Genomic DNA, 22,443 nt, shown 5'->3' on the forward strand with positions numbered 1-22,443 from the left:
AGGAGCCCGGCAGCCCCGCGCGCCCCGCAGCCGCCGCGGGAGGCGGGGAGCAAACTTGCGAGCGCGGAGGGCAGAGCGGGGCGCCGCTTCGGTGCGGGTGGCGAAACTTTAATTATCTCGAGAGGAAAAAGGGGGGCTGTGATTCGAACCCCCGACCTGGTGGTCGGAGCGCGGCCCACTGCGCGAGCGTGAGAGAAAGTTTCAAAGCGGGCGGTTTCCTCCCGCCGGGCCTCGCGGGGCCGGGTGTGTGTGTGTGTGTGTCTGTCGGTCCGTCAGCGCCCCGGAGAAGTCGGGGTGCCGGGCCGCGCTGCGGGCTCGCGGGACCGCGGGTCGGCTTGCCCCACCCTTCAGGGGAGACCGAGGTAAACGGCGCTTCAGTTTCCCTTCTCGGCCCCCTGCCGCCGCCACCCGCTTCCTTTTCCTCCCCCCGCCCCGCCTTTTTTTTTTGAGGGGACCCGAAAAACGGAGCCTCTTTCCTTATGCAACTTCCTGGGCGCCCCCCATCCCTGAGCCCACTCCTCCGCCGCCGGGGGCCACGGAAACATGCCCTCGAGGTCGTTCCGAGTGCACGGGAGCAGAACTAGATGGAAAATAAATTGTTCCCAGGGAAGGGGAGACTGAGAAGCGAAATAAGAATTGGGGGGCCGTGGAGGGCGTGGGCTGGGGCGATCGAGCGCGTGGCGTTGTCATTTTGACCTTAGATCGTTGCTTGTGATGTCCTTATTGGCGTTGGGAGCCCCGGGGTCTCTGTACTGGCCGTCTCGGTCGCGTGGATTTTTGCGCAAGTTTTTAGAAAAACACTGACTCCACTAGAGAGCATTTCTCCGGAAAGTTTCAAGTGCCTCAAAATAGCGAACGTGCAAAACTGGCCAAGGGGAGACCTCTAGTGGTTAAACGCGTCCTAAGTTCGCGAGGCCGAGAGCAAAGTTTGGCCTGTACTTGTAGCTACGCAGTCCGCTCGGGCGTGGAAGTCCTAGGCGGACCCGAGCGAGCAGCCGCCGGCGCTGTGAAAGGATGCTGCCGATCAGAAATTCAAAGTTTGGGAAATCGGAGAGCAGCGAACGCTGAGCATTCGGGCCCCGTCGTTTTCCTCCGTTATTCGGGTTGTCAGAAAACCACTTTGCTTTTATGGCGGAATTTGAGCCTGGGCTGTTCGTGCGAAGGGACAGTTGCGTGGTTTTCTGTGTCGTCGTGTGTCTTGCGTCAGTTTTTAATCGTGAGTCAAAGCGAATGATTTCATTTTGAATATTAAAGTACAAGATGAGATAATGTGTTTGAAACTGAAAAAAAAAAGAAAACCGAGAACGATCTTTTGAGGATTTACCTTTTGTATGAGCTGGTCATTTTATTCTCTGGGAAATGTAATTTAGGGCTCACGTGACGTTTCTTGGCTGTATAGTTATGCATAGAGACGTCCCGTTTAGTTCTAAAGGTGTAATTTTGTATCGTTGGTTGAAAAGTGACTTCTGAATACTTCGTATAATCTGTGACTTAAAAACATTTAACATGTGGGTAAAAACTGCTTCTGGGGTATATTTCTTTTGCCAGTGTGTGTCCTTTAAAGTGTCGGGTTCATTTTAAAGATAAATACAGTGAGGGAAATTAACGTTGTATCAAATGATCCTGTCTCTTTCACCTGCCTTTTAGACAGTGAGAGATTTGATTGGGTGAAGTTAGGATATGGGAATGAGATGAATAATTAAAATCAATTTCACCTCATCTGGCACTAGTTTATTCTAACATAGAGTGATGTGTGGAATTAAGCGTGCCAGTGTTTAGACATGTAAAGTGATTAATTGTGGTTTGTGGACTTAAGAGCTCTTTTTGATGACCGGTGGTTTGATTTTTACTTTTTCTCTTTCAAAATCAATGCTAGGTCCTTAAGGGGAGCCTTGGGGTGCATAGCAGTTGTGAAGACCCCTTGAAGTTTCTTTCTTCACTGCTGCAAGGTAAGATTTGCTCAGTGATACAAATTGCCTGACACACTTGCAAATGTTAGAGGCTACATTTGAAATACCTAAAGTGCCTGTAATCCCAGCACCAGGGAGGCTGAGGCAGGAGGCTCTCCACGAGTTTGAAGCCAACCTGGGCAACATAGTGACTTGTAGGCCAGCCTGAACGATAAGCAGACCCTGTCACAAAACAAAACAAAACAGAACAAAACTGCTAAGTTTGTGGGGGTTGCATTGAACGCACGAACTTACACTAAAGTGTGGTTGATGGTTGAATGAGATATTAAGGAACGTGAGATTTTCCTGGGTAGTCTTTAGACTCACTTATTTACAAGGTTCTTAGCGTTTCAGCACCTGTCTCCTGCTAAAAGCAAATTGTTTTATTCTTTGGAATTGAAAAAGCAGGAGAACTGGAAAAAGTGACTGAAAATTCATATAACTGTTACGTAGGTATTCGGTGATATGGAAGATGCAGACCTCTGAGTGTGTTGGGGGTCTGGGGTAACATTTTGTAACTGAAGTTTACAATGAGAAGTTTGAAGTATTGAAGTCACTCCTAGGGCTTAACTTCAAGCAGGGCGGCGTCCTCCCGGACATCAAGGTACAGGGTTATAGTGAGAGCACAGCGCTAGCATGGATGCGTCTGCTTTGGAATACATCTCCGTGGGGTACAGCTGTTGTCCTCCAAGTTCTTTCTGGTGATTTGGGAAGGTGCTGGCTCATCTCCAGTAATCTGAGACCTATTTTAAGACAAAGTCATCCTTCCTTTCCTGAGCTAGACTAATAATCCTCACGGGCCCAGGTGTGGTCTAGAAGTCAGGCTGAATGATTAGGAATATAAAAATGCTCCTGAGCCAGGTGTGTGTTGTCATTTTCTGCGTGTGGATCATCTTCAGTAGTGTAATTAGCAAAATAAAGAGGCGTGGCAGTGCGGATGTGTTGATGCCAGCAGAGGCAGTGTAGGTAGGAGAGAAATCGCACACAGATAGGGTTCAGGCGGGCTGGTAGGTGGAGGGTTCCATGCTTGGACGCGGGGAGTTGAAGGCTGCTTGTTCTTCTTGATTGAAGGAATCATTGTGTTGAGGATAGAAGGCTAGAATAGAAATCGGAAGGCTGGACTCCTTCGCTCAGTGTATCACCTGTGAAGTCGCTTCACCTCCTGCTTGGATTGGTCATCTGGAAAATGAGAAGAACGGTTCTTGCCTTGCCTCTTTTTGAAAAAAAAAAGGATCAAATAAAATAGGATTTTAGGACTTACAAAGAATTATGCAAGTGTGTGTGTTGGTTGTAGTATCATTTTAGCCACTCTTTATGAAGGGCAGGAAGTAGGCTGTCTAGTAAGCTGATTTAATTCTTGCCTAAAATTTTTTGATTGGTTCCTGGTGTGTAGTGTGTGTGTCGTGTGTGTGTGTGTGTGTGTGTGTGTGTGTGTGTGTGTGAGAAAACTTCCAGCAGTATTTCTTTTCTTGAGAAAAAAGTAATTTACTTTTGATAATATTAGATCCTCGAACAGAGAGACCGAGCTTTGATGTGGTGCTAGATACAAAGCCTGAAATTTATCCCAAATTAGTCATTTAATAAATACAAAGAATAAATGAAAGAAGTACTTGAGAATAATGCTTTATTGTGGAAATGGTAGGGCAGTGAAAGCAGAGGAGTTGGTGTGAAGGGAATTCAGGGACTGTAATTAATATTTTGGTTGCGGGAGTCCGCTGGGAGAGGAGGCGAGGAAAGAGAGAACTGGGGTAGTAGTGATTTAAACTAACCAGGAGGCAGAAGCTGATGCCTGTGAAGAGCTAGAGGTAGGGAAATCCATGTCACGGCTTTTCCTGCCTCCTTGCTGGACCCCTTTTGCTGTTATTTATAGCCAGCTCTCTAAAATCTAGGTGGAAAAGAAATGACAAGCACTATGTGTCATTATTATCAATTTAATAATACTGAACATGGCGACATAAACCTTGACATGTTTAGTTTTATTTCCTTTCTCTTCTTTTGTAGATTCTTCAATATTCTAAGAATCTAAGCCCCATTAGTTGAGGAAAGAAAAGAAATATATGTCCTATTTCATTAGTCCCTGAGTAAGTAAGAGTTGGCTTTTGAGTAGTTTCTCCTGGTCTGCTTGACACTGTCTTTTTACGAATTGTACACTGTTTTAGAGCAGATGTAGTTAAAGTGGGACGTCTGTAAGAGAAGTTTTTTCCTGAGCTGTTAGTGTTGGACTCAAAAAGACTAGGTTTTGCCCTGTAGGGTTCTTTGGATCCTTACCCCAGGAGTAGGCTCCACTCTGAGCTCTGCAAAAAATCAGTTGCATACCAGCTGCCCATGGTACAGGTGGAAAAGAAAAAGGGTTTTAGCCATCTTGGACCCCAGTGAGCCAGGAAACATGGATTTGGGGCTGTCCGTTGGGGGACCGTGGATGTACCTATCTATGTGACATAGTACAGTGCATTCCTTTTTTTTTTTTTTTTTTTTTTTTTTTAATGGTTGACCTTTAGGAACCTGTAAGCAACTTTCTTTCACTCCCTGTCAGGGAGGGCCTGAGTTGTGTATGTAGGGAGTGATGGATTGGGCTGACCCCTTCTCTGTGACCTCATAAGGTGACTTCCTGCCAAAGAGCTGCCCTGCCACGTCCTCACAAGGACTTAGAGCCATTGATATACAAAGGGGATTAATGCTTAAATGAAAAAAAACACAAGTGAAAAAAAAACATGCATTCATCTCCCTCAGGATACTTCCCCTCACTCTGCTCACACTTCATTGTCTGTGCTTTCCTCCTGCACTAGTGCGTGTATGACGTGTGATCAAAAATGTGGTGAATGCTGCAGCTGAGCGCCACCTAGTGGAAAGGGGGGCTGGTGAAAAGGCCATGGTGTGACCTCACCAGACCTGGCACTCTCTACCCTGAAGTCAAAATGATCATGAAAATAAATGTTTTGACCTGAGTCAAGTAGCTTTGGGCGGGGGCAGTGTCTTAGCCGGTGAGGTTTATCTGAGGCGCTGTGGTTGCTAACTGAATTGATTCGGGGCATTGGAGCAGGTCTGGCAGCACCGCCAAAGACACTCAGGAAAGAGGACCTCCAAACTGCTTCAGATGGGGCAAGAATAATGGGAAATGTGTGTTTGCTGTGAGGGGGAGTATTTTGAGAGACATTAATGGCAGTGTCTTTTTTTTCTTTTTGTCGTTTTGAGACAGGGTCTCGCTATGCAGGTCAGGCTGGCCTTGAGCTCACTTTGTAGCCCAGGCTGGTCTCGAACTCACAAAGATCCTCCTATGGCAGTGTCTTTTGCTGTGACAATTTATTAAAATTTAAGGATTCGCTATGTTTTTTGACTAGTCCTCATGGGTGAAGATACTGTGTTTATTTTTATTAATTTATTTATTTTGTCTTTTTGAGACAGCCTCTCACTATGCAGTTCATGCTGGCCTTGAGCTCACTTTGTAACCCAGGCTAGCCTCAAACTTGCAACGATCCTCCTGCCTCAGCCTCCCAAGTGCTAGGATTATAGGGGTGCGCCACCATGCCCGGCAGTACTGTGTTTAAAGAGAATTATTTATATGTTCTTGTGTGTGTACATTTATAGATGATATCTTGATTTGTTTTTCGTTTTTCTTTTTCTTTTTCTTTTTTTTTTTTTTGAGACAGCTTTGTTTTGTTATGTTTTGTTATGTAGTTCAGGCTGGCCTTGAACTCACTGTGTGCCCAGGCTGGCCTCAAACTTGTGGCAGTCCTCCTGTCTCAGCCTTCAAAGTCCTGGGGTTATAAGTGTGCTCCACCATGCCTGGCTGATATCTTGAAATTTGAGAGATCCTTAGAATACATATTTTGTCAAGGGAATCATTATCCAGTAGGAATATTCTCAGCTTTTCTCTTTACCATGTTAAGTTATTTCATTGATATGTGTGGATATGAGTCAGTAATCGGAGATTATGAACCAGTGAGTATTGATTGTAGCAGTTATGCACCAGTGAATGACAGGAAGTACCAGGGCCAGGTACCCTTGACAAATAGTTAAATTTGATTTATGAGGCTAGGAAGTCTCCATTTAGGAGGCAGGATAGAGCGGAAGAAAGAATAGGGCATTTGGGTGAAGGAACTTGAGTCCAGTTAGGTGATCACTTCGTCTCATGGGCTCAAGCTTTCTCCTCAGAATTGGATTTCAAATCAAGGATTTGTACGGTGATTGCAAAGATTGCGTTTGTATTCTATGCAACATAATAAAATATCCTTTCTTTTTTTTTTCCTCGTCGTTTTGAGACAGGGTCTCACAATGCAGTTCAGGCTGACCTTGAGCTCACTTTGTAACCCAGGCTGGTCTCGAATTCGCAGTGATCCTCCTGCCTCAGCCTCCCACATGCTGGGATTATAGGCATGAACCACCACGCCTGGCAGAAATATTTTTTCTGTGTTGGTCTTCTTTCTCTCGTATGTTCTACAAAGCAGTGTTCTGTATTTAGTTAACAGATATTCACTGGGCACCTCTTTTATGCAAATTGATACTGGGAACTGATGTACATAATCCACACTTAGGACAGTGCCGAGTGACCGAGTATGTTGGAGCTGTGGAGAAGTAGAATCTCAATCCTTGGCCTTAGCACGTGCATGATGGCACTGGAGGTCAGCCATTCATGCTTAAGGCAGTTTGGAGAGAGAAGCCGTGGTAAGTGTGAGACTCGGTGTGAGTGGGCAGTAGAGATAAAGGCACAGGCTGAATGTGGTATTAAACTTGTTTCTGTGCTAGGGATCAGGCAGGGACTGTGTGCTCTGCAGGACACTTGACATATGGATATTTTAGCTGCATTGTACAGTAAATGCCTTTTGAATGTCAAGCACTAATTGAGGCACTTTAGATTTCCTTATTTATTCATCTAAAATACTTACGTATACTTTTTGTATGCCTAGCTGCTCTTCTAGGCACTATTTTCACTAACCTTGGACATTTGGTATTATTTCTCTTTTAAAGCAAATAGTGTTCAGTGATACACAGTAACTTGTCTTGCTTAATATTTTGCATTGGAAAAGGGTGGATCCAGGAAAATGTTACTAGTCTAGGATTGCTTTGTTACATCCTTAGGTTTCTGAGTTCCAAAGCAGTAAAAGTAGAAGAGTTGAAAGAAAATGCTCCGCCAGGTTAACAGATCTGCTCTTCCACAGTGGTTTCTACTAAGCTGGGCCACAAGGAAGATACACTGGAAATCCTGGGAGGGAAACTCTCTTTCCACTGCTTTTTTCTTTTTCTAAACCAAACATTGAGAAAAGAACACTTGGTCTAGTCCATGGCCTTGAAATGATGACATACTGTTGATAAAGCAAATTAATCGAAAAGAATTTACTGATGTAGACTCAGATAATGATGGAATTGACTCAGAAGCCAGTATCTTAAAAGCAAAGAAGAAAATGAAGGCATAGAGAGTGGAGAGGAGCCAGAGTTGGGAATGTAGCGTCCTAGAAGCAAAAATGAAAATTAGATAGGACCAAGAAGATAGTCAAGAACAGTGCTTTCATTACCTGTGGTGTAGTCTAACTAGAAGGTTGGGTCCTATACCCTAAGCCTAACCTCTGACCCTAACCCTAACCATAGCCCTAAGAAGGTTAGTCTTTACTCATGGATACTGGTGTGTCGCACCGGGAATCCCTTATCTCTGCTGTGTAGGGTGGGTGCGTCAGACAGGTCTTTGGTCCCCCTGAGAAGCATCCCACTGACCATTTCTTCTTTGTTGAAACTCAATGACAAGAGTTCTCTTGAGCACTTACAGTGTGCTAGGCCTTTTCAAGCTGGTGCCATAGCTTTCTGTATATAATTTTAGAGAGTAAAACTCATTCAATGGCTAGATCAGTTTGAGTAAGATGATGCAGGCACCAGAATGAGTTCAGTGTTTTCCCCCTTCTGTTACACTGTGAAACCCTCGATAGTGCATTGAAATTTCTACGCGGTCAATTGGTCTGGTTGTTAAATGATCTAAATAATACACCCTGTTGGCTTGTGTTCCCATTTGGTAGACTTGAAGCTGAACTGTCTGATGTATTGATAAAAAGATGGGATATAAATGGCTATCAGTTTAAGCCCATGGGCATCCCTTCAGCAAGAAAAATAAAATCTGGTCAAATCGAATTTATTACATGTGAAAGAGAAATCAAGTGTAAATTTTTAATTTTATCTTGTCTTCTACAAAAATATGAGTCAGAGTAAGATACCACTTTTAGCACTTTTTTTTAAAAAAAAAGATTACGAAGTTAAATAAAAAAGAACAAGGCACTACTTTTAGTTTTTCATTTTCAATTTAGGTTCATGCATATGTATCAAAAGCTTAGAAATATCTGTGTCAGACAGGTTCTTGTTCTTTTTATGGCCTTTGAATCTCTCTAATGGGTGTAAAATTTCTATTATTACCCTTCTAGTGTAGTATATTGATGAGATGATAGCAGTTTTAAGGACATTTCTGCCTCACATTGACGTATAGTCCGTACACTGAACACGAACTTCAAACAAAAGCGTTTGATGAGAATATATTAAATAGGCCACGGGCCTGCTAATGTCAGTTAAGTGATTTCACTTTCTGAGTGCATGTTTTTTTTTCTTGAAAGGCATTTTTCATTTTCTGTTCCTCCTTTAGAGGAAGTAAGTAGGTTAGGCCACAGAATCTCAGATAATTGGTCCTTGTTACAGTAGCAGACGGAGGGCAGGAAGTTGAGATTTTTGTAGAGGTTGCCTTTGGTGACTACTCCACAGTGTACAGTTCTCCGTAGCAGAACAGATTGCAGTCCAGATAAATCGTTACGCTGTACCTTAGAAACGGGGAACTCGCCTTAAAATGTGGCCAGTTGTTAAAATGGGAGTGTTTGGGAAAATATCAGTAAGATGCAACCAGTGTAAGAAATGGTTTATATATGTATGGGATGGACAGGGTCTCACTGTGTAGTTCAGGCTGACCTTAACTCATTATATAGCCTAGACTGGCCTCAAACTTGTAGTGACCCTCTTGCCTCAGCCTCATAAATGCCGGGATTACAGGCATGCGCCACCACACCCAGCCTGATTTCGTACTAAAAGACTGCATGGATTAGCTGACAATCAGTATCTGTTATCCAAGGAAAGTTGGGAATAGAAAATCCAGCTGTTGGAGGATTTGTTCTTGGTGATGCTGAGATTTCACTTCTCACATTGAAATAGTCTAGAGTTTTTGCCTGCCTCAAGTCTATGAACTTGGGCCCTCTGGGCAAAATTTCACATCTCCCTTCAACAGATCTCAATTCCAATATGTGTGCGACCCAGAGTTTCTATCAGACAGGGTGAGTAGAATATCAAAGCTGTATCTGTCACACTTGATTTGAAAGGAAACATTTCCTTTCAGCAGGGTGTTTGTTGAGAGAGGCTTCAAGTGCGAGTTTAGAGTTTTCTCTTCTTATTGAATAAGCTCGTTTTAGGGGTTTGAATTGAACTCCTTTTGATGTGTTCTTCACTGACGCTTAAATAAGGAGAGTTGCTTGGAGCAGTAATGTTATGCTTCTGCCAAGAGATAAATAAATACTTAGCAGCCCCGTCGTTACTTAGAATTTTCTCTGGTGAATGTAAAATGGATGGACAAATGAATTTCTTCCTCTGAGATCCTCTCCGCAAGTGTGCTACATTGCCTGCATGCATTCATTCACTTGATAAACTTTCCCACTACCTACCATGCATCTTCCTACGGATTACATGTGCGTAAATCAAGGTCCCCTGAAAACCTCCTGCAAGAGGGCGGTAGTGTGTCAGGTGTTAGTCGGCTTGCAGCTGCTGTCTTCCACCCTTTCCTCCCGGGTCGTATATGCACCTGTATTGTGAAGAGTAGAAAATCACGGTCCCTGGGTCCCTTGGTCTCGCTCTGTGGAGGGTCCGGAAAGTTCTTCTCCCCTTACCTGCCACTCTCTTAGCTGTGTAAGATTTCCCGTTCAACTCTGTCCCGGGTGTCTGGAAAGCAGGTCCCAAACGCCGTTGAGATACAAGAGGTTCCTATGTCACAGTAAGGTTGCCAGTGGCCCAGCCAATGTGGGGTAACTTTTCAGAAATGATGTCTTAGGGAGTAGGTAGTTAAATTGTTTTTGTTTGTTTGTTTGTTTGTTTTTTTATTTCGGAAGAACTTTGCAAAACTAGCAGTTACCGGTCTTACAATTGGGAGACCTTACAAAGCCTGTGCGAGCTACTGTCTAAGACATCTCAGAGCCTGGTCCTTGTCCTTTGCACCCTCTGCCCCAATCTCCGGACTTCTGAAAGACCACACAGGGCTCTGATGCCAAGGTTTGGACCCTGTGCGGTTATTATCCCCTGCACCACGCTGCCTCAGACACCTGCAGCCTGCGGCTTGATGGCAGGAGGATGCTGGAGAGCGCTTGTTTGCTTTTCTTCAGCACTGCTGTAGCTCCAGTGGGCTGAGCGTCCACCGTGGGAAGCATTGCAACTTCCATAGTTTTTATTGAAAGGTCTTGCGTCTCTGTGAAGTAGATATTCCTCTCCATTTTGCAGCAGGAGGAGCTGCAGGGCTCAAGAGCAGCTCGGCCGCTGCCTGACTGATTATAAAGCTAGTAAGCTAAGGCTGGGATTCAAACCCAGGGGCTCCGGCTCCACAGCATTTGCCTTTCACAGTTCCAGCCCACTAGGCAGTCTTCTGTCACCTAAACTCTGTTCTTTGCCACCATCTTGGGGCGTAAAAGTCTGTTTCTTAGCCAGGTGCCCTCAGTCTTCTCATCTGTAAAATGAGAATAATAGTCCTTATCAGTCTTCAAAGAGAGCTGTGAGGGTCCAGTAGCATGGGGGGATCATTTAAAATGGAAGCAATGGAGAACCTCTTTGGGCGCAGTAAGGCGGGGTCCCAACACGATGTCAGGGCTCTTGGCCTCATGCGGTCCTCCCACATGGCCTTGCACTGCTGGGGATGGGACTCTCCCAGTGAAGGCGGAAGATTTCTCTGCTGTCCTGGAAGTGCCAGGAGGTGACCGGAGGGTCAGCCTCAGAGCTGTAGGGGGTCTTGGGATGCAGGAGCTATGCCTTTCTCAAGGTCATTCTGTCGAGGCTGGTCTCCCAGGACTGGGTGTCAGGGTGCTCCACACACTGGACCCGCAGACGCCGCCATGCTCCACATAGGAGACCTGCAGTCGTGGTCATGGCTGCGGGAAGCCTGGCTGAGACGGCGCCATGCAGGTGGCCACACTGCTACATCTGTGCGTGTGTGTGGAAGCTGCTATGGAGTGAGGCCCCTCTCTCACTGCAGAGTGATCTCATGGCTCCCCAAAGAGTGGGTTTGGGGGAGTAGACTTTGGGGAATGTCTTCCTGGCCTTTAATCTCGTCTGCCAGGAGGGCAGTGAACCCTTGTTCTGGTGGTGTGGCCATGCAGGGTGCTCCTCCAGGGAGGAGTGGGGCTCAGGCTCCCCGTCCTCCTGCTGTGGCAGAGTCTTCTCCATTACTCTGGAGGGATTACTTCATGACACACGTCAATAAGAAGAAATAATATTTACAAAATATCTACTCTGTGTGTGTGTGTGTGTCTGTGTGTGTTGGGGTATAGGACACTGAACCCAGGGCCTTCACAATGAACTACATCCTCACTCCTTTTTTAGCTTTTTTATCTTGTGAGCACATCTTTTAAACCACTGAGTTGCCCAGGTGGAGCTCAGATTTGTGACCCTTCTGCCTCAGCCTCCTGGAGTGCTGGGATTATAGGCATGTGCCACCATGCCCTGCTAACATCTCTGTTTGTACAGTAGCAATCTTGACTTCTTGTGACATAGGTTCGAAGGCAGGTAAGCTGTTACCATAGATGCTTTTGAAATAGGATGAATTGAAAAACATTACTAATTTCTTTTAGCGGTCCATGTTTGCAAGAAATGATGATTACGTTCGTCGTGGGGAGGCGATGGGTGCACAGGACGCAGCTTGATTCTTTTTTCTTCCCACTCCTGCCCCTCCCCCTTCCATCCATCTCTTGGTCTGCTTCCTACTTGCAAAAGATCGTGTGTATGTGTGTGTGTGGGTGTGGGTGTCGGTGTGTGTTTTGAGACAGGGCCTTGCTGTACAGCCCAGGCTGGCCTGGAACTCTCAGGGATCCTCCTGCCTCAGTCTCCTGAGTGCTGGGATTACAGGCGTGCGCCACCATGCTCAGCCTCCTAAATTTTTTTTAAGGTGCTGAGTAACTCTTATGAACTCAGAATAATTGTTTAACTAGGTAATTATAAGAAACTACCATTTTATTGCTTGTTTTTTATGAGACAGCCGGGATGTGACCTGATCTTCACTGGTAACCAATGAGGAAAGCTTCTGTGGGTCTCCCCAGTTTACAGATGGGGGAATCAAGTCTTTAACAGTTTAATGTGTCTGTAGTTACAGAGCAGGTAATTGTCAAATTTGAAAAAGTGCAAGAAAGCGGATGAAAGGAAAGAGGTCATGGGGGAAGCTTCAGGGACAGAAAGAGGAGCGTGGGTGGGTGTGAGGGTGCAGGAGGATGGAGGATCATTCGTGGAGTAATTTGATTTGCGTCCAGGAAAGGACAACAGAGCGCCAGGTGGACAGAGAGAGTCCTTTTTAGCTGGCATTACTAAAGCAAGACTTGCAGACCTTTGTGTTCGTCGCTCAGAGCCAGGTACAGCGTTGCTTGGTGACGCATGATCCCTATCTCCAAAGCAAGCAGAAAGCCTCCTCAGTTCACGATCTTGGTAGGCAGCACCCCAACAGGCCCTGGATTCCCGCAGGGAAGGATGGCTTTTCCCACCACCTTGTTACCCTTGTCCAGAGTGGCTGCGTCCGCCTGGTTCATGGTCATGATTTTAGGGCTCGAGCTCCCCACTGATTCCTTCTAAGTGGCCCTTGCTTTATTAACTGCAGACTGGGAAGCTTAGCCCATCAACACTGGCTGTCATCTGAGTGACAGAATTTTAGTCCAGTTCTCAGAGTTTTAATCTGATTTGGGTTTTGAGGCCATGTTTTGAGACCCTTTCTACAACCACACTCAGCTCCTAACCCTACATCCCTCTGCTTTGATTTTGAAATCGCACCTGATAACTACAAAGCTATTAAATGCAACTTCAAAGAAAGCAGGCATAAAATGATTAGAACTGTTCAGCTAGTCTAACGACCATTGCCTTGGCATTTTATTTTATTTTAATTAATTATTTAATGAGACAAGGTTTCACTGTAGCTTAGGCTGACCTTGAACTCACTATGTAGCCCAGGCTGGCCTCAAACTTGTGGTGATCCTCCTGCCTCAGCCTTCCTAGTGGTGAGATTGCAGGCGTTTACCACTTCACCTAGCTCAATAACATGTTTATCAGTATCATTTGTTAGGGGAAAATGATGGTTTGTATTAGAATGGCCAGGCTGCACTTGGTCCCCTTCCTCAGGCGACCCTCACACACACGGTGTTTTGCGCTGTGCCGTGAACCCTGGGTTGGTTGCTGGTCTTCAAGGGACTGCTGTCTTCATCTCGGCCCCGGGTTGGTGGGTTTGCTGGTGTTATTTAGCACTGAAGGATCCTCCCCTCACTCTGTGCCTCTTTTTCATCTGTGCATGGCAGATGGGAGCAAGGAAGTGGCGTGAGGGAAGGATTTTGAAGGATGCACACATTCTTTTGGTCTCCAGCCACAATTAGGTACAGTAGACTTGTGGCATTTAGGAAGGGTAGGTCCCAACCCAGTTGCAATTGCAACTTGAAAAAAAATCATTGTAGCACATTATTATGCCGTCTATAAAGCTACCAAAGTATGACCGAAACATTTAAATGACCCTGAACTATTTGTCTTACTTTGACCAGTGATTTTTTGTACTGTCTGGAGCACATATCGAAACAGATTCACACATTTTTTCCACTTACTTCCTTCTGGAGCACTTGGTAGTTTTGTTCACAGTGTGTCTGACTCATCACTGCATTTGACATTTCAGTCTTTAATTTATCTGAAACTTCTATTTTGTGGCTAGGACCTGTTTCATAAACATTTCCATATTCTCTCATGCTGTCCTCGACACTAGACTTAACTCAAGCAGCAGTTAATTTTGTTTGTTTTATTTATTTAGTTTTGAGACAGGGTCTTGCTGTGTAGTTCAGGCTGGCCTTGAACTCCCGTTGATGCTCCTGCCTTAGCCTCCCGAATGCTGGGATTAAGGTGTGCGCCACCACACCTGGTATTTGTTTCATTTTTTAAAAAAGGCCAAAGGTGTTAGCACTTTAGTCACAGTGTCCACAGTATTAGGACGAAGTACTGTGACTCAGCGCATCCCTGGGTCGTGGTCAGGCCAGACGATTTGCCCTGGCCCTTAGCTTTTTGGCTGGTGAGATTCAGAATCCCATCTTCACAGAAGGGCAAACTATAATGTCATGAGAGCTTCCAGTGTTAGGAGTGGTGGAAGCCGTAAATGTTCAGCCTGGGAATATGTACCTTGGGTGAGGAGATGCAAACCCTGCGCTTCTTCCACTTACCCATCTGTTGAGCTGATCCTTGCGCATAGGCAGTTAATACCCGCTGCACAGACAGTTCCCCAGGAGCTCTGCAGAAATTGATCTCCCTTAGTGACTTCCAGACAACAGCCTTAGTGGTTGACATTATAACATGCATTTTCATGGAAAGGTATGCCTCTTACAGGTTTAAATAAACACAAAACAATTAAAAAACTCATTTTTATAACTAAAGATAGTATTTGAACATTTACCCGGTACACCCAAGAGTATACAGAGGGAAGGAATCCATCCGTGACCGTCTTTTAGCCTACTGTCGCCTCTTCGGGGACATAGCTAGTGTTCACAGCTCCTGACAAATCCTTCTGGAGATGGTCTATGTATATACAAGCAGCTCACCTATTTATATGCACACCTTTCATGTTACACAGAGGGAGTAGCGCAGTGTTTGCGTCATGCGTAGAATTAGTAGGGTTAGTATTACCTTGGGGTTCTTTCTGTATCAGGATGTGAAGAGTTTGCTCATCATTTACTGTAGCATTGCACACTTTTGTATGGATCAAATGCATTTGTCCTCTGCTGATGGACATTTGAGCTGTTTACAATTTTGATACATAAATACAATTCTATAAAAGAAATTTCTAGAAGTAGCATTGCTGAACTGTAAGATTAGGTCTTGAATATCAATTTCTATGGTGACTGTTCCAACTTACGAAGGAGTGTGAGAGGTCCCTTGTCTCTGTTGCCTGCCAACATAGGATTTTTTGGGAGTGAGGACTTAATGCAAAACCTGGTGTGTGCAGAGCACAGTAGCTATGCCACTGCCGCCTTCACATGGGATTGTTGGATGCAAATTGGGGCATAGCTCAGTGGTAGAGCACTTGCCTGACATGTGCAAGGCCCTGGGTTCAATCATAAGCACTGCCCAAAACCCAAAAAAGCTGATTTTATTACCACCTGTGGTAAGTGATATACGGAAATCTCAGTACCATTTAACAGAAAATTTGGAGTGGGATTTCCTGCAGAATGTGAAATATTATTTGTAACCTACTGTGACTCTGTTACCTAGCTGGTTTTGTAGCCTGGTTTTGTGGTGTACAGGTTACACATGGGATTGTATGGAATAGCATCAAGTGGTAGTTACAGGGACAAAACCAGGCAAGGGCATTTGTAAGTATTGAAAAGAATGGCTGAAGTCTTGAGAACATGATTTGCTGAAGTGAAAGAGCTCTGTGTTTGTATGCAGGTATGCCCCCGTATGGAGCACGAAGCAAGGCAAGAAAGCTTGGAGTGTCTTAGAACCAGCAGCTTTTGTGAAAATAATACTGGTGGTTAGCTGTTCTACCTGTTTAATATTTAGGGGAAGCACTCAAATCTGCTGGAGCCATTCAGACTTCTGTGGCAGTGCAAGTAGCCAGTAGCTTTAATAAAATTAGATGATGGGAAAGATAATATAGTAAATGTTTCTGTGCTGTAATGTTTAATACAAAATATCCATAAGCCTTAGAGTGAAAAAAAATGAATGGAAACAATTTTTACATATTTTAGATACATGGTTACAGGCTGAGTCATGTTACACTGTGTAACATTAGCGGTCTGTATGGCAAAAGCATATTCTGATATATTTTGAAGCTCTTAATGAACATTTACTGCAGGTTTGGGAACAGTTCCAGCTTTTAGTTGTATCCTCCCAGGCGGAGAGGGTTTGACTGCTGTGCAGTTCAAGCATGTGTAACTTTTAGGTAAGAAAACACCAAAGGTTATGGTTTTGCTCAGTTTATCCAGCGGGGAGGAAATTATTGCCATTATACAGGCTACCAGGAAAAAGTCACCACTCCCACGTCACTTAGTAGGGAGTCAGTTTCATTGCTGACCTTCATCCCTGGAATGGGAGAGGAGTCCAATCAAAACACAAGTACAAGTTTTCATTCACTTCCTGTTTCCACACTTTCTTAGGTTGATTCTCCCTCAGGCCATTTATATCTCAGTTCTTAGTTTGAGGATGGAGTCTAATGGTAGTAAAATCTGATTGTTATTCAAATTCAAATTGTATACATTTTGAAGCCTCTAATGTTTGATATTTTTCTCTAGTTAGAAGGACAAAAAAAAAAAAAAAATCTGGAAATTTCCAACAGAAGATAGCTATCGTTACAGAAGCACAAGCGTTTGTTTTTTCTATTGACTATTTAATAATGAATGCATATTACATATGAAAGGAGACTACTCTTTAAAAATTTGGGGTTTTTTTTTTCTAAGCATATGCAAAGCTAGAATGTAGTATAATAAACTGCCACGGATTACACATATCTCTGGACAATTCTCAGCATGCTGCTGGTCTTATTTTACCACTTTACCCACACTGATTAATCTATAGCAGATTTCTCACATGTCATCTGTCCATCTATCCACACCTACCCGTTTCCGTTTGTATCAGAAAAATCTGAGGGAGAACTCCCCTTTAGAAAGTATATACCATCCTTACCCCTTAAAACCATATTTCTCTGATACTGGGTGATTGGTATTATTTCCCCTTCTGTCTGATAATCATTTTTAAAAAGTAGTTTCAATCCGAATCTAGAGTAGATCTATGAATTGTGTTAATGTGATTGGTAAATTTGTGTCTTGATCTCTTTTAATCTAGATTTCAGATTTCCTTTTGTTGTTATTGTCGTACCTTGCAGTTCTTTTCTTCCCCTTAGAGAAAAAAGAGTTTGTATCGTATAGCAGTGGCTTGCAGACTTTGGTCTCACATCTCCTTTACACTTAAACTTCATTGAAGATAACAGTATGTCATATAACAACCACTGTTAATTCCTATCATTTTGTTTTGAAACCCTGTATCATTTTCATTGTTTTTGCTTTGTGTTGTTTTTGCTGTGTTGTTGTTATTTTGTTACTGTTTTTTTATTCTCTTTAAAATAAATAAAATGAATATCAGTAAAACAGTGTTTAAAAGGTCGAAGTATTGTTTGTATGGGGATTGAATTAGAAATAGATTTGGACTATTTATTTAAAAATGACAGTAGTTTAAACCCAGTATGTGATAATAGGAAGGCATAATTTTTATGAATGATAGACATAATTTCAAAACAAAAACCGTGGGGGCAGTGACGTTTCACATCTCTGCAATCCTGTTCTGTATCTAGCATCCTAGAAGACAGCTGCATTCTCATATCTCCTTCCCATTGTCTGTTGCAGTACAGTGTTTTGGGTGAAGTCAGTACATGAAGAAAATCTGGCTTCATGTAGATGACTGAAAAATACGTTGAACATTAAAATTTTTTTTAGGTGCAGTGAAATTGCATTTACCATTACACGTTACCATTGTTCTTTCTCAGAAATCCTCCCCCTCACGTCAGGCACGCTTTCCCATCTCCTTGCCACTTTCGACGCAGTTCTGGAGGTCCTTTTCCATGGGTTACACTGTTGCGGCTGTCTCAGTGGCCTCAGTTGACTCATAATGTTTGTAATCGTGGCCATTTTGACTTTGGGGAGAACCGGAAGTCACCTGGTGCCGGGTCCAGTGAAGGCAGCGGGTGGGAGCAGGGTGTCATGGTTACGCAAGCCAGCCTGTCCTTTGCATGGCTCTGGACAACAACACTCGCTGTATTTTTGATTAGCGTGTGTTGCTTCAGAAAGTGGCAGGAACAATGGGCTAAGTGTGTTTGAAATGACAAGGGTATTCTGAGGGGGATTAATGGCAATATATCTTTTACTTTGGTACTTTATAAAATTTTAATAATCGCTACTTATTTTGATCACCCCTTGTAAGAAGTTAGAAAAGGGAAGTATTTTAGTAGCCTTTACAACAACAGTGCACATTCTTCTTGGACACCACACAAAACTTGCCGGTGGTGGTTTGTTAAAGGTTGGTTGAGTGTGTCGTTGGAAACCTCACCAGTGAGCTTTTCGTACTCTGTTGTGTTAATGGCCATTAGTCAGTCTGAACAGTTTTGTAAGGTTGTGCATCGGTCATTGGGAAGCTGTTGCCTCACTGAATTGTGTGGATCTTCTGAACATGGACAGATCTCACTATGAAACATTTTCCTTGTCACACGTTCTTACCGCCACCCACCCCTCTCCTCAGTGTAGTTTAACAAGAAAGCTGTCAAGTTCTTGTTGCTGGATACGAGTTTTCCAAAATCCCAACTTCCCCGAAAATACGCAAATTTTATCATTAGCAACAAACGCTGTCATTATTTTCCTTTGTGGGACTGGCTGACATCATTAACTTTCAACCCAATACATGTCACATACCTAAACCCAAATAAACAGTTTGTTAAGTGCAAATGACATTTCACGTAAAAAGAAGCCTGTTTAGCTTGCATGTCAGATAATTCATAAGTGCTTTTTTTGTTTTTCTAAGCAAGGAATCAGTTCCTTGGGTCCTCCAAAGGTGGTTAGTGAGGCGTTCTTGTTTGTTTGCTAGCTTTGATTTGAGGACCATTGTGAGCTCATAGTTTTAAACTTAATGGATATGCTTCAGTTTACTGCAGCTGATAAGGACATACCCACTTTGCCTTACTTTGGCTGCCAGGTACTCCTTCACGTTTTTGTATCTGACTCTGTTGCCTTTCATGATAACGTCTTGGCTTCTTGGTTGACAAGATGCTCCAGGCTCCTCTTGGACATCTGCTGCCACTGAGCAGAAACCAGATTCTTCTCTGGTGTGTGTAGGGGGGTATTTGGGAGAAATGGTTATTTAGATACCACAGTCTGAGCACCAGCCTGCTCATTTTGCATTGATTGGTGATTATTTCCAGACTTTTTTGGTGGATAAGGTTGAAAATATGCGTATTTTAAAAGTAAAATATAGGAATTCATACTGATACTTTCCAATCAAATTTAAGGTCCGTTGATCCTTAGTTGTGCATGATACCCACCCAATTACTGACTTGTTTTATCTCATATTAACAGATGACAGTTTCAGAACACTTTCAATATTGCCACCAATGATGTGATTATGGAAAAAAGTTCGTTTTGCAATTTAAAATGTAAAAATATAAATATTATCACAGTCTGACTAGCCAAATTGGTTATCTTGACAGACTCTAATTATTGGTGTTTGCTGTTATTTTAAGACTGTTTTCCTATTCCTTAGAATAACAAATTGGTAAATATTTCAACAGAATTGAATGTGGATTTTCTGAAACATCCAGTCACATTGTGCACTTGTTAAAATGCACAAAGGCACAGTTAAGTGCTCCTCAAATACTTCATTAAGGAACTCAGTGTGTGACAGTCAGTAAGGGCCTGAATTTTCCTTTTGCTTTCATGTCAAAATGGCCTCTTTTCGGTTTATCAATATTTTATTCAGTGGTCCTCCCTTATCCATAGCTTCACTTTTTGAGCTTTCAGTTTCCAGAGGTTGGCTGCAGTCTAAAAATATTAAGTGGGAAGTTCTAGAAATTAGTGATAAATTTTAAATTATACTCTGCAGATCAAGGTTAAATCTTGTGCTGTCCTGTCCAGTCCTGCATCATCCTGTTGTCCAGCGTGCCCATACTGTGTACACTACCCAGTTGTGTGTCACGTGATAGGTGTCTCAGGGTATCACAAAACTTGTGTCCAGGTAACCCTTATTTTACCCAGTAATGGCCCAGGCTGCCAAAGTACTGATGCCGACTGAGTGTACTGATTGGGAATATGCCAAAGACAAGTCATAAATTATTTCCTGTTAGTGAGGAGGTGAAACGTCTCAACTGAATAAGGAAAGAAACCCAAGTCACATGCTGAGGTTGCTACTTCAGTAAGTTGTTAATCTCTTACTGAGCCTAATTTGTATTTTAGACTTCATCATGGGTATGTATGTGTGGGGAGAAAACGTAGTTATATGTAGGACTTGTACTATGTTGTGTTTTTAGACATCCACTGGAAGTTCTGGAACGTATCTCTCAAGGAGAAAGCAGGACTACTATATACATTCTGTTCTTTATCATACCTGCTATCTTTTCGGTGCCAATAAAAAGCAAAAACCTTCTTAGAGGGCAAGGAATCCTATCTATATAACATTATCCTTTTTTAACTTAAGTGAAAATGCTGTGAGTCGATGAATTCCTTTTCTCTTTAAGAACAGCAAAAGTTTATCGTAACATTTCTGTTTTTCTCCTATAATCTAGGGATTGCACTGGGAGATGTTAATGATAAATATGTATGTGTGTATGGTGGGGGGGGATTTTTTTTCAATGCTGGGTTGGCCCAGGACCTCACACATGCTAGGCCGCATGCCTATGCTATCCCTGTGCTCATCCCCAGCCTCATTAAAGATATTTTCAAAGCAGTTCCTTTAGATCTGTAGATATGGGATCTGGTGGTCAGGAAAATAGTATAATTAAGGAAAACCAAAGTAATGATCATTCGATTAAAAACTAACTCGTCTGTGGAATATTTAGTAATTCTGCTTTCCCCCCTCCCCATTGAGGTTAAAAAGGAAATCATGACTGAATCTGCCTCGAGCACGAGCGGCCAGGAGTTTGATGTGTTCAGTGTTATGGACTGGAAAGATGGAGTGGGCACCTTACCCGGAAGCGACTTAAAGGTAAGCTGTCTTTATTACACGCAATTGTGTGTGTACCTGTGCGTGCACATCTGTGTGTTTATTTTAAAATGAACGCACACATGAAATAAGAATTAAAAGCATTGTGCATGCTCTTTCAGGTTTTATATAATGCTTAGACATCTGTAATAAACTCACATGCAGTTTGAAGTGCTAGTGGCTTAGCAGAAACTTCTGTCACTTGGAGACGAGGAAGAGAGACATTCTGCAGCCTGTGTTTATTTTGCAGATTGATCTGTGTGACTGTTTTAGTTTGGACTCCGTCATGGTGGCTAGAAAGGTAGAAGTGGCAGTCTCAGAAGTCCTGGCTTCTGGAGCTTTTGTAGTATTGGCTTTGTAACCGAGTAACCCCATTCTCTGTATCTTAGTGTTCTCATTTAATAACACTATAAAATGTTAAAATATTGAGTAAATAGGGCTATTTGTCTCCCTTAACTTATTTCCAGTGTAAGTGATGGAGTTTTCTACAGTCACATGTTCAGAAGCAGGTGATTCCTGTAAGTCAGACTGCTTTTGGGTTGATGAGACCTGTCTTCAGGAGCCTCAGCCTGTTGCTTTTAGAGGTGACCGCCCTCGACCCGTTCTGAGCTTGCCCAAGCTGTGCTAGGGCCACCTGCACTGCCCTAAGAGGCACAATTGTGCAAGCGCCTGACTGGGGACACGGCCGTCCCCGCTTCCCATTTCTAATCTGCTTTTCCTCTGATCCCGTGTCTGAGACCCTGAACCTATCTGTGGCCTTTAGACTTTGAATTTGTACCTGGTCATTCAGGTGTTTGAACTTCTTGTCTCCCTGCCAGGCTGGCACTGGACTTTTCTTTCCAGTGCTTGATTGGTGCTGCCTCAAATAGAAATATCTGCCCTGTAGTACAGGTTTCTTGGAATCTATCTTCTTGGTGGCTGTGGCAAGTATCATATCCAAGCCTGCCCTTACCATTCCCTAGTGGTGCAGTTTGGAAAAACAGCTGAGATTTTAGTTAGCTTAAGTTTAATGAAGAGAAGTATGCCCACGTCTGAGTTCAGGGTAAAAGAATATTGTAATGCAGTTTCATGAAATGTAGAGAAGGGGTTGATTTTTCTTAATGGGTGCCAGAACAGTTAGATACGAGGGGTTATTGTACAATGGGGTGGTTGTAGTCTTGAACCATATACATATATTTCAGAGTAAAAATGCAAAGTCTAAAGTCCCCTAACACATAAGAATGATAGATGTTGGAGGAGGTGGAAGTGTGTCTTATCCTGACTAGATCACTGTACATTGTATACATGTAGGGAATTATCATAATGTACCCCATAAATATGCAGAGATGCTATGTATCAGTTAAAATTATTTTAAAAAAGAAATTGGGTTTTTAGTGACCTTGACCAACTCAAGTTATCTCTTTGCTTCAAATTTCCTCTGCATGAGATGAATTGAATGACTACTGAGGATTTTATCTGACATTTCCCAAATGTCCATCTGGATACAGTATGATAGAGTTTTGAAAATTTTTGAGGCAGAAAAATTGTTTCTCCAACTTTC

General features: G+C 43.2%; 1 protein-coding gene across 1 annotated transcript in view; it reads left to right on the forward strand.

The window, feature by feature from the left end:
* Nucleotides 1-1,250: 1,250 nt before the first annotated feature.
* L3mbtl3 (l(3)mbt-like 3 (Drosophila)) overlaps nucleotides 1,251-22,443 on the forward strand; it is a gene marked incomplete in the record, with an annotated part of 113,739 nt that continues 92,546 nt past the window's right edge. The window contains 2 exon segments of the mRNA XM_013516682.1: nucleotides 1,251-1,949; nucleotides 20,790-20,906. Coding sequence (XP_013372136.1) covers nucleotides 20,805-20,906 — 102 coding nt within the window.

The sequence above is a fragment of the Chinchilla lanigera genome, unplaced genomic scaffold (genome assembly GCF_000276665.1).
Source record: "Chinchilla lanigera isolate Chin_1 unplaced genomic scaffold, ChiLan1.0 scaffold00035, whole genome shotgun sequence".
Taxonomy (NCBI): Eukaryota; Metazoa; Chordata; class Mammalia; order Rodentia; family Chinchillidae; genus Chinchilla; species Chinchilla lanigera.